The sequence below is a fragment of the Perognathus longimembris genome, chromosome 14 (genome assembly GCF_023159225.1).
Source record: "Perognathus longimembris pacificus isolate PPM17 chromosome 14, ASM2315922v1, whole genome shotgun sequence".
Classification (NCBI taxonomy): Eukaryota; Metazoa; Chordata; class Mammalia; order Rodentia; family Heteromyidae; genus Perognathus; species Perognathus longimembris.
In genome coordinates this window covers 40,904,273-40,916,484 of record NC_063174.1, presented here as the reverse complement: position 1 = coordinate 40,916,484, position 12,212 = coordinate 40,904,273, and the positions used below count along the sequence as shown (strand labels likewise).

The 12,212-nt window shown below is 38.6% G+C and overlaps 1 protein-coding gene across 3 annotated transcripts in view; it reads right to left on the bottom strand.

Moving 5' to 3' along the window:
• The window catches only part of Bbof1 (basal body orientation factor 1), a 32,621-nt gene that overhangs the window by 2,105 nt on the left and 18,304 nt on the right, over positions 1-12,212 (bottom strand). For 2 of the 3 annotated variants that reach the window (XM_048362816.1, XM_048362814.1), the window contains 6 exons: positions 11,036-11,106; positions 9,812-9,956; positions 8,333-8,826; positions 6,836-6,937; positions 3,304-3,378; positions 2,890-3,157 (listed from right to left, as the gene is read on the bottom strand). In XM_048362816.1, the coding sequence (XP_048218773.1) occupies positions 3,031-3,157; positions 3,304-3,378; positions 6,836-6,937; positions 8,333-8,826; positions 9,812-9,956; positions 11,036-11,106 (1,014 nt within the window). In that variant the 3' untranslated portion in view covers positions 2,890-3,030. Of the gene's footprint in view, positions 1-2,889; positions 3,158-3,303; positions 3,379-6,835; positions 6,938-8,332; positions 8,827-9,811; positions 9,957-11,035; positions 11,107-12,212 lie in introns of those variants that run through there. The other variant, XM_048362815.1, reaches the window with a different exon arrangement.

The window sequence follows — 12,212 nt, the reverse complement described above, 5'->3', positions numbered from 1 at the left end:
AAAATATTTCAACAAGTTGAAAAAGAACCCCTGGATGGGGAAATGTGACTGAAACAGTTTACTCCATAATTGTGCCTCAAACAGCCCTTGGCTGTGCCTTGGCACAACCCCTCTGCCAAGTTTTTCTGAGCTTTTTGCTCATCCTGCACTACACAGATGTAATCCATTTCTACTACCAACATGATGACTATTTCTCTTTTGCTCAATGTCACTTCATTGTCATTGTGACTTATAACCACTTTATTCATTGTCCTTGTTCCTGCTTCTTAAAATACTTCACAAGAATACCTCAGTATATGAGTATATAATGGATACATCAACTTTTTGTTGGCTGTGCCGAATTTTAAGTTTCAGAGTTTGCTTCAGCAACCGCTAATCAATGCTTCAGCTATTAAGTCACATACAGATTATCTTCTTGGATAATTATTTCAAAAATTATTTGGATCCAGAAATCAAGAGTGCTCCAACTATGAGAAATGGGTAAGATTCTTGCCTTAAGCAAGTCTAACCTATTATTTGCCAAATTTTATGTATTACTCTTTCCTCTTGTCTGCATTCTCATTAGTATACTTTAATGAAAGGAAAGAACAATTTTTTTTGGAATAACTGTTAGGGACCAAGAAATTTCAAAGCTTTTCATTACTTAAGTAATGAGAAAGCTTTTGACAGTCTTTGCTACCACAAATTCAACTACCTTGAAATATTTTGTTTCTTTGCTCTATCTAAATGTTAAGTCAGAACAGGTGATGTTCTGAACAGCAGGGATTCCTTTTGCTCCACCATCCCATCTGAATCCTAGCTTTGTGAACTGGAAGGCTGGTAGCTCTGATGGAGGAATCTCTGCTGCTTTTGCCAGCTGGCACTAGTTCTTTACTTTTGTGCTTCCTCATTAGTGACTTGGACTCTATTCTGTGAGGTCCATTCAATGAGTTAAGATTGTTTTAAAAAAATCTTGAAAATGCATACTCAGTGGACTGAACTTAAAGCTTATTATTATTATGTGCTGTAGAGAATGCCAGAACCTTCAGTCCCTTAGAAAGAACTAACAAGCCAGACACTGATGGTTCATACCTGTAATCCTAGCTACTCAAGAGACTGAAAATTGAGAATCACAGTTCAAATGTAACCTGGGAAGGAAAGTCTCTGACTCTCATCCCCAGTTAACCAAAAAGCCAGAAATGGACCTGTTTCAAGTGGTAGAGCTAAAGTGCTAGCCTTGAGCAAGTTAGCTCAGGTACAGAGAGCATCCAGGACCTGAATTCAAGCCCCAAGACCGGCACACACATACACACACACAGCCCTATTGGGTTTTTTTCCCCTCCCCTTTCTAACAGTGAGGCAATAGAAATTGATAGTTTGAGAATACAATGCCCTTTGTTTTGCTCATAAAATAGCTGATTTTGAGCTAAAAATAGCTGATTTTTAATCTAATCCAACAACTTCAGTCTGGGTTAAGTAAGACATTATGGTCTAAATCCCAAGTAGAATTAAACATGATCATAAGAATCAACATTTTCTTTTCCTTGTTTCTTGCCAGTCCTGGGGCTTGAACTCAGGGCCTGAGTACTGTCCCTGGCTTCTTTTTGCTCAAGGCTAGCACTGTGCCAACTTGAGCCACAGCGCCACTTCGGGCCTTTTCTATATATATATGGTGCTGAGGAATCGAACTTAGGGCTTCATGTATATGAGGCAAGCACTTTAGCCACTAGGCCATATTCCCAGCCCAGGACTGCGACTTGAACTTAGCCCAAGCAGGGAAAGTCAAAGAGATTCGTATCACAAATAAACCTCCAAGAAGCCAGAAGTGGAGCTGTGGCTCAAGCAGTATAGTATAAAAGCTCAAGGACAACACCTATGCCCTGAATTCGAGCCATGGACTAGCACACAAAAAAAGACTAAACCAAATTGTGTTACTTTAATTGGAATCAACTTATTTGGCCAGATACTTGGTTCATCAGGTACTTGTTCATCAGGTTTGTTTTTTTTGTTTTTTTGTTTGGTCAGTCATGGGCCTTTAACTCAAGGCCTAGGTACTGTCCTTGAGGTTTTTTTTTGTTTGTTTTTTTGGCCAGTCCTGGGCCTTGGACTCAGGGCCTGAGCACTGTCCCTGGCTTCTTCCCGCTCAAGGCTAGCACTCTGCCACTTGAGCCACAGCGCCGCTTCTGGCCGTTTTCTGTATATGTGGTGCTGGGGAATCGAACCTAGGGCCTCGTGTATCCGAGGCAGGCACTCTTGCCACTAGGCTATATCCCCAGCCCTGTCCTTGAGTTTTGTTGGGGTTTTTTATTGGCTCAAGGCTAGCACTCTACCACTATGAACCACCAGCATACCACTTCCAGTTTTCTAGCAGTTAATTGAAAGTAAGTGTCTCAGGGACTTTCCTGCCAGGCTGGCCTGGAACTACAATCCTCAGATCTCAGCTTCCTGAGTAGCTAGCATTACAGGCATGAGCCACTGGCGCCTGGCTATCTTGTTTCATAGATGGAAAAAAAAACTAGTTATATTCATGGTGGTAGCAACTAAAAATATTTTATTCTCTGGTGAACTGCTAATGGCCTTATTTGAATTTTCTCTTTCTACACTGTACTGATTATTAATAACAAATTTAAATAAAGTCCTGAAAAAGCAAAATTTGACTTTCTTAAAAAAATGGTACTATACTTCCTTATATACTTACTTATATTATTCATTTGTCCTCTACACATATGTTCAAAGGCAAGAGTTATAAGGTCATTATGTTATGTTTACATAAGAGAAGAACTGGGACTTAGTGGTAGTGACTGCCTGGCAAGAACAAGACCCTAGGATCATGTAATAACACATTTTGGCTAGCTGCTATTTCATACTATACTTTTCAGAGGTTCAGCTATGCACCAACATTATGTATAATAAAGTTCCTGTGATGTAGTAGTGTTAGTACTATTTGTTACTTTTCTAAATTCCTCAGAGCTGCTGGCTAGCTAGGAAACCACTGTGAAATCAGCCAAGATGCATAGTGAAGGGTAACAATTACATGCATTACTTGATTAATTAGAGACTCCTTACTTGGTCAGAGACCTGTGGTCCTTGTGGAATACTGGGTAGCACCATTTCACCAGCATTTGATATCGGAACTTGCTGAGTGATGAAGGTTTGATCTTGAAGTGTATTTTCATTACTGTAGTAATGACAAAATGATAGTGCTGTCAACAGCTATATCTGGAACTTGGTTCAGAAAAACAGGCTTTTCATATTATTCCCTTACAACCACCATTATTGTCTAGCTCTCTCATCTATGACTTTGGTAGGATCTTAAGATCTTACCCAGATTCCTTCATTTCTCCATTGTCAGAAACAAGAGTATCTGGAACTGGAGGCCGAGAACTCTGGTTGTATTTCCTGTAGCAGATAAGTCAACAGAAGTAATGAGGCTGTATCTTCTCCTATCCCCATATTTCAACTATACCTTTTATAGTGTTAAGAGAAATGCTTTTGTTAAAATGGGCTTATTTTCAAAGTGAGTTTTTACACAAACACAGATGTGCCATATTAGGCAAGTTAATGTAATTGCTTAAAGTTGAGACATGTTGAACTCAAGACACAGAAAATTTGGACTGTGGTAAAGCACCAGTCTAACAAGTGCAAAACAGTTCAAACCCCAGTACATTCAACAACAAAAAAAAGAAATAGAGAAGAATATGATGGATTCAATGATTAACAGTGGAGGGCAAGGTTAAAAGAAAGCACTGACCAAAACACCCAAAAATTCCCTTCCGGGGCTGGGAATATGGCCTAGTGGCAAGAGTGCTTACCTTGTATACATGAAGCTCTGGGTTCAATTCTTCAGTAACACATATATAGAAAAGGCCAGAGGTGGCGCTGTGGCTCAAGTGGCAGAGTGCTAGCCTTGAGCAAAAGGAAGCCAGGGACAGTGCTCAGGCCCTGAGTCCAAGCCCCAGGACTGGCAAAAAAAAAAGTTCCCTTCCCATAAAAACCTCAGAACTCAGAAGGGTTGCCCAATGCAGTTTAGGCCCAGTGTAATTTAGAAGTTTCAGGCTTAACAGTGCAGGAGGTATCACAATACCAGACTTCAAGCTCTACTATAGGGCCATCATAACAAAAACAGCCTGGTATTGGTATAAAAACAGACCTGAAGACCAATGGATTAGAATTGAAGATCCAGAAATAAAACCGCACTCTTACAGTCAGCTGATATTCGACAAAGGAGCTAAAGACATACAATGGAATAAACACAGCCTCTTCAACTACTGGTGCTGGGAGAACTGGGCAGCCATATGCAGAAAACTCAAAGTAGACCCAAGCCTATCACCATGCACCAAGATCAACTCAAAATGGATCAAGGACCTCAACATCAGACCTGAATCCTTGAAACTACTGAAGGACAGAGTAGGAAAGATGCTAGAACTTATAGGCACAGGAAGGAACTTCCTGAATAGAGTCCCAGGGGCACAACAAATAGGGGAGAGACTTGACAAATGGGACTAGTACAAATTAAAAAGTTTCTCTGCACAGCTAAGGACATAGCCACCAAAATAGAACGATAGCCAACCATATGGGAAAGGATCTTTACCAGCACAGCAACAGACAAAGGCCTAATATCTGTCATCTACAGAGAACTCAAAAAACTAAGCCCCTCCAAGCCCAATAAACCTATTAGGAAATGGGCAAAGGAGCTAAAGAGAGACTTCACAAGAGAAGAAATAAAAATGGCAAAGAAGCATATGAGGAAATGTTCAATATCCCTGGTAGTAAAGGAAATGCAAATAAAAACAACCCTGAGATACCACCTCACTCCAGTTAGAATGGCCTATACTCTGAACTCAGGCAACAACAAATGCTGGAGGGGGTGCGGGGAAAGAGGAACCCTTCTCCATTGTTGATGTGAGTGCAAATTAGTACAACCACTTTGGAGAACAGTATGGAGGTTTCTCAAAAAGCTCAATATAGACCTACCCTATGACCCAGCCATACCACTCCTAGGCATCTATCCTGAACAGCAGGTCCCAAGATACCAAAAAAACATTTGTACTTCCATGTTTATCTCGGCACAATTCACAATAGCCAAAATATGGAAACAACCCAGATGCCCCTCCACAGATGAATGGATCCAAAAAATATGGTACCTATACACAATGGAATACTACATAGCGATTAGGAATGGTGAAATATTGTTATTCACAGGGAAATGGTCAGAACTTGAACAAATAATGTTGAGCGAGACAAGCCTAGAACACGGAAAACAAAGGGGCATGATCTCCCTGATATATGACTGTTAAGAAGAGGTGACAGAGAGACAATAGAGACCAGGTCTGTGAAACCAAAAACTGCTTGTCAAATGGTATTTCCCACAGGATTGGGGCAGCGACCCAACAGTATGTAACTAAAACCAAACAACTACTCAACATATAAAGGTCAAAAATTGACCTCTTAGTGGAATACAATAGCTCAAAAGCGATGTATGTACATTCATATAAGACTACTGTCGACATATTGTCTAATATCGACATTACATTTAAAGCCCTAGGCGAATTTTCTTGGGCTTGGCCACTTGGATACTGTATATGTTCTTGGTACATTGTGTATTGTATATATGTCTACCTGACCCAGGGAAGGGAAAGAAAAATGGGGTAAGATATCACAAGAAATGTACACACTGCCCTACTATGTAACTGTACCCTTTTTGCACAACGCCTTGTCAAAAAAAATTGTGTGTAATTAATAAATAAATTACAAAAAAAAGTTTCAGGCTTAAGAACAGGAAATAAACTAGGTACCAGTGGTTTTCCCTTGTAAGCCTAGCTATTCAGGAGGCTGAGATCTGAAGATCTCAGTATAAAGCCAGCCTTGGCAGATAAATCTGACAGTCTCACCTCGAATTAACCAGCAAAAATCGGGAAGTGACTCAAGTGGTAAAGTATCAGCAGTTAAGAGAAAAAGCTAAGCAAGAATGAGAGGCCCTAGACCTGGTCAGGTCCCAGTGGCTGAGATCTGTAATCCTAGCTTCTCAGAAGGCTAAGATCTGAGGGTTATGGTTCAAAGCAAGCAAGCCCAGGCAGGAAAGTCCACAAGACTCTTATCTACAATTAACTACCACTTGGTGGCAGTGTGCTAGCTTGAGCAAAAAAAGCCCAGGGACAACACCCAGGCCCTAAATTCAAGTCCCAGGACAGGTTCCTCCCACCCAAGTTTTTTTTTGGACTATATGTGAATTTCTTCTTTGGCTTCACCCCTTTCTCATGTTAGAGATTCTTTTAGTTCATTTATCTTTGCAAAACACTAAACTCTCAAAAGCTATGTATGTATGTTCATATAAGACTACTGTCGACATATTGTCTAATATTGACATTACATTTAAAGCACTAGGCGAATTTTCTTGGGCTTGGCCACTTGGATACTGTATATGTTCTTGACACATTGTATATTGTATATATGTCTACCTTACCTAGAGAAGGGAAAGAAAAGCAGGGCGTAAGATATCACAAGAAATGTACACACTGCCCTTCTATGTAACTGTACCCTTTTGCACAACACCGTGTCAAAAAATTTGTGTTCAATTAATAAATAAATTAAAACAAAACAAAACACTAAACCCTCACAGTTATATTTCCTGCAGGAAACACATTTAGTAACTTACAGCATCACCTTAATCATCTAAGATCTTTCTTTTTCCAAGTCATTTTTTGTTTTCATTCTTATTTACAATAGGAAAACCATAAAAATTCTTCTTTCTTCTTCTTCTTTAGTGTATTTCCTTTTGTTATAAATAAGAATCAGTTCATTGTGGTTTTTAGGTTTGATAACAACTTGACATTTAAGTGCAAAACCAGGAAATTACCTAGAAGCTAAACCATTCATTTTTGCAAAGAGCAATCTCAAGACTTTCTCCTTCTGCTCCCAAGTCAAATCTCCAATATCCACATTTCTTCGAGTATTTGTCCTAAATAATTTAAAGAAAAAAAGTGAAAAAAACATGATCAAACCCAGTTTTTCTTTTTAAAAAAGATAAAAGAAATTTCCACTACAACTGATTACATACTACAAAACGAACTCTGTCAATTACAAAAGCATAAACTTGAAAAGGTATCAATGTCAGCCATTCCAAAAGTATAGTCATCATTAAGATGAAAGCGACAAAATATATCCAAACAAAAAAGCAACATAAAATATTGCCATGTAACATGTATCCAGATATGCAAAAACAAAAACAAACAGTTTGGTTATTAATGATAGGTGCCAGTGACTCACACCTGTAATCCTAGCTACTCACGAGGCTGGAGATTTAAGAATCATGGTTCAAAGCCAGCTAATGCAGGAAAGTCTTTGAGACTCTTATCTCCAATAAGCCACTCAAACACTGGCACTGTGGCTCAAGTAGGAGCTAGCCCTGAACATGAGCTCAGGTACAGTGTTCAGGCCCTGAAGTCAAGCCCCACAACTGGGGGGGAAAAAAAAACAACAGGAAACACTAATCACTGTATATAGTCTTCAACTGTCTCAAACATTCTACCACCTTTATCACAGTGGCATGAAATTCCTAGGCTGTATTTTGAAAATTAGGAGAGGAGATGAGATGTGGAGGAGCATTACTAAGTACCTTCCAACCCACAAAACATTTCTTCAAAACTACTACAAAGAATATTAAATTGCATTTAAAATTTTTGAAATTACTTATGAATTTCATCCAAGGACAGTAAAGGTAATATCATAAAATATTTGAGAAAGTATGCTTACTAAAAATCATTTAAGCTGAAGTTAATTTGTAAGTACTTTCCAATTTAGAGTAAATAAGATAATGGAACAGATAAAGGATATTACAGTGACCTTCTATGGTAGAAATTATTTAGTTTCTTTAACAAATTTCTACCATGAGAAAAAAAGGAGGCATCTACTAAGAATACATACCATGACAGGTGCTGGTGGCTCACACCTATAATCCTAGCTACTCAGGAGGCTGAGATCTAAGGATTGTGGTTTGAAGCCAGCCCAGGCAGAAAATCTGAGATTATCATCTTGATTTAACCACCCTCAAACCAGAAGTGGAGCTATGGCTCAAAATAGTAGAATGCAATCCTTGAGCAAAAGAGCTCAAAGACAGCACCTAATCCCTAAGTTTAAGCCTCATGACTGACAAAGGCAAGAAAACCCATATATACCAAGTCTCACATACTATGTTAAATTTACTCAAAGATGAGTAAGTTAGTGCCTATCCTCAATAGCTTACTGAGAAATCACTTCAACATTTAGATACTACCACATTAAACTTCTTCTGAGTTATTATTTCTTTAAAGGACCTTAAAAGAGCAGTACAAATGGGTTAAAGTGTTATTAGTACCATTTTTCAGCCTCTATGAGATCTTGATTCACACTATTGGTGCTGTATTCTCTGCCATCAAATGTCCTGATTTGGGGATATTCTGTTCTTCCTGCACATGCTGTTCTCATCTTTAAATTGAAAGCAGCCTTTGCTAACTGCTTATAGTTTTTCCTGCTGACTAGGATCTGTTGTTTCACTTGGTGTAGAGCATCTAGGAAGAAACGTTCCACTTCTGTCCTCTCATCCAGTATGTTTCTGGCCAGCTTTTTCACTCGATTCATTTCCCTGTCCTTCATATGAAGAACCTGCTGTAGTTTGTCAATTTCTACCAGACCTGCTTGATTCTCTATTGCTGCCTGTTGCTGCAGTTTCAAAATTTCTGCCTCAAACTCTTTGGTCATAAAAGTTAGAGCATTCTCCAAGTTTATCACCTTCTTCTGAAGAGTCTGGATTTGTGACTTCTGCTGGACAAGTTGCATAATCTTTTCTTTAATTAATAATTCATTGATCTCCTAAAAACAGAAAAGATGAGTTTTCTTTCCTTCAATTGATCTAAAATGTAAAGGTTGCTCAATTATTTCCACTACTTCATGAAATTTGATCAACAGGATGAGTTGCTGATTATTTTGTCATTTCTGCATATAAGAAACAATAAATAGCCTTGGGTCCTTTTGCCAGGACTTGTGAAGGTAATCCACTGATTTTACTAATTATGAAACTTCCTCTAGAATTCTGAAAACTTAAATATTTTATACTATCAAAATCGGTAAAACTATACAGTAAAACATTATGTAACGAAAACTATGTAGTCTCCTAGTCTATCCCATTTTCCGTTTCCTTTTCTTCCTTATTCATAATATCTTTGTTTTATTCAGAAAGGCAGTATGCTCAGCTAAAAGCCCAACTTCCCTTGCAATTCAGCATAGTTCTGGTTAGTGAGATATAGAAATATGTGTAGGACTTCCAGGAAGACCTCTAAAGGGCACATGTTTTTTGTCATTTTACCCTTTCTACCTGTTGGGAGTAGAGCTCCAATAGCCATAAAGCCACAAAGCATAAAGCAACTCTAAGGATGTAAGTCATATATGGAAGAGTGGAGCTAAAGAAGATAAGTTATTTCTTGATTTTGTGACACTAGCTTCCCTGCTCTAGATTGCTTACTTCCAGATTTCTTTTAGAAGAAATAAACCCTTATGTGGTTATCACCACATAAATTTACTCACAGCCAAACCAATTCCTAAGTGATCAACTAGAGGCAAAGCAAAACAAGCATTCTAAGGTAGCAGAGGATAGGAATCATGTTTGTATCTCTGATTTATTCTATATAAAGTTAAGCCTATCAGTCTTACAAGTCATTTGATAATCTTTTTGGGTCATCAGTTAGATAAAGAATATTCCTATGTCATGTGTACCATTATTATTATGATACTCAATTCTTGGTATTTACCAATCCAATTCTTAAACGATAGTAAACAAAACCCAAATGAAAATGGGAACCTTTTGATGTAAAAGGATAGTATGACTCTCTTGCAACTTCTGGGAGTCTTTCTGTAGAGCATCAGCTTCCTTCAGGTGGTATGAAAGAGCTTTCTGGAGATAAACATTCTCTTTAAAAACATTTCTTCCAGCAGTATTCAGTTGTCTGAAATAAACAGTTACAAGGATCTAAAACATAGGCCTAAGTTTAAGATATAACCAAATTACAATGATGACTGTATTAATCCTCAACATTATTAATGGCTGCCACTGGGCTAGGTATGTAGCTCAGTGACAAAATGATTGCCTAGTATATGCAAGGTTTGATCCCTAGCAACACCTGCACACATACATGACTACTGCTCATTTAACTTACTGTGGGTATTCTTATGACTAAATTCCTACCCCCATAGCAAAGTGAAAAGGGATGTGTTAGTTGACATCATGACACATGCATAAAATCCCAGTACTTCAAAGGCTGAGGCAAAATGATCTCGAGTGTCTGGGCAATAGTGAGACCTTGTTTCAAGAAAAAAACAAAAGTGCTATGTTACTTCTAGGTATGAGCTTCCCGTGCTTTATCCTATCCACACAATTGAACTTGAAGAACTACAAGGTGGTAGAGGTACAAGATAGAAACAGTTCAGGTGTCTGAATCACCACTGAAAGAAAACTGCCATTCTGCATGGAACTGTTAGATAAGCAAGAGAAAAATCATTGAAATCTGAGTTCATTTGTTAATAATACACTTTAGTGTTACTTTAATATATCTCATGAAAATCCTACAAAGTTGATATTACGGCCCTAGTTTTAGAATCTTTTTAACTTTTATTTTTACTTAATTTTTCTGAGACAGGGTTCTCACTACATAGGCAGGCTTGCCTAGAACTTGTGATCCTATTCCTTCAGCTTCCCAAGTGTTAGGATTACAGGTATATACCTCATGCCCAGCTATGACCAATTTTCACATTTAGAAACTAACTTTCAAGCAAGTTAATAATTCTTTGAATGGTCAATTAAAATGTATGTTGAAAATGAGCCTAACTTCAAAGCCTAGGGTCTTTCTACCATGTCATGCTACTACTAGAGAGGTGGACACATGAGTAGGGTATACAAAGAGAAAGAAATGCGGGGTAAGAGTAGTCCATAACATTAGAAGAAAGCTAGCCAGGAAAGAAGGGGGAAGGTAAGGAGAAAATAGGCTAGCATAAAAGAAGCTATCTAAAACAGGAGGCAACAGCTTACACTACAGCTTCATGGTGGGCTCTCTCTGCCAGCATTACTATCTTCTTTTCAGCCTCTTTTTCTAGACGGTGCTAGAAAATAAAATAGGGTGTGTAAATACAAACATACTTTTAAAAACAAATTGTAGCTGGGCACTGGTGGCTCATGCCTATACTTCTCAGATACTCAGAAGGCTGAGATCTGAAGATCAGTGTTTGAAGCCAACCCAGGCAGGAAGGTCTATGGCTCTTATCTCTTACTAACTACCAAAAAAGCCTGAAGTGGAACTGAGGCTCAAGTGGTAGAGAGCAGCATTAAGTAAAAAAGTTCAGGGACAGCACCCATATCCCAAGTTCAAGGCCCAGGACTGGTACCAAAAATTTTAAAATGTATACATCAGAAAGTACTTATTTCAGAACGTCAAATAAAATACTCACTGTCCATTTGACAAGATGCAAACAATTCCAAGAACTGAGAGAAAAGCCAGCAATAAGGATAGACTGAACACAAGAACTTAAGAGTATCGGTTTCCCCATGAAACATGACATATACGTGGGGGAACTAGGAAACCACATCTACATTATAGGGCAGAAGCGTGGAAGAAATGTTTGCTAAATTCAATGTGATTAATATTTGTGACAAAAGCCTCTCTTCTACCAAAGTAGTGTGCTTCCTTTTTGTTAATCTTGAATTGTTTTTCTGAACCTTCTTGCTTTGGCAAGGTGGCTTGGCACTTGTTAATTACATTCTAGTTATATACATCCTTTTCCTGAGCACTTTGAGAAATCCTGTTAGAAGTTCCTTGATTTTTATTTATTTAGCCAGTCCTGAGCTTGAACTGAGGGCCTGAGCACTGTCCCTACGAGTCTTTTGCTCAAGGCTAGCACTCTTTCACTTGAGCCACAGGGCCACTTCTGGCTTTTTCTGGATATGTGGTACTGAGGAATAGAACCCAGGGCTTCATGCAAGCTAGGCAAGCAGTCTACCACTAAGCCACATTTCCAGCCCTTGAAATTTAATTATATTCTGTTAATTAAGCCACATCCTTTTGTAGATTGTAAGTCTGAACTCAGCCAACAGGGCCTGCTGGGTTAGGGATAAAAAAGTAGCAGCCTGACTCTCTGTGTGCTTGCTTGCCAGGTTTTTGGCCAATGGCCCATCCTTCTGCAGAAGTAAACTCTGCCTTGCTCCTTTTGAG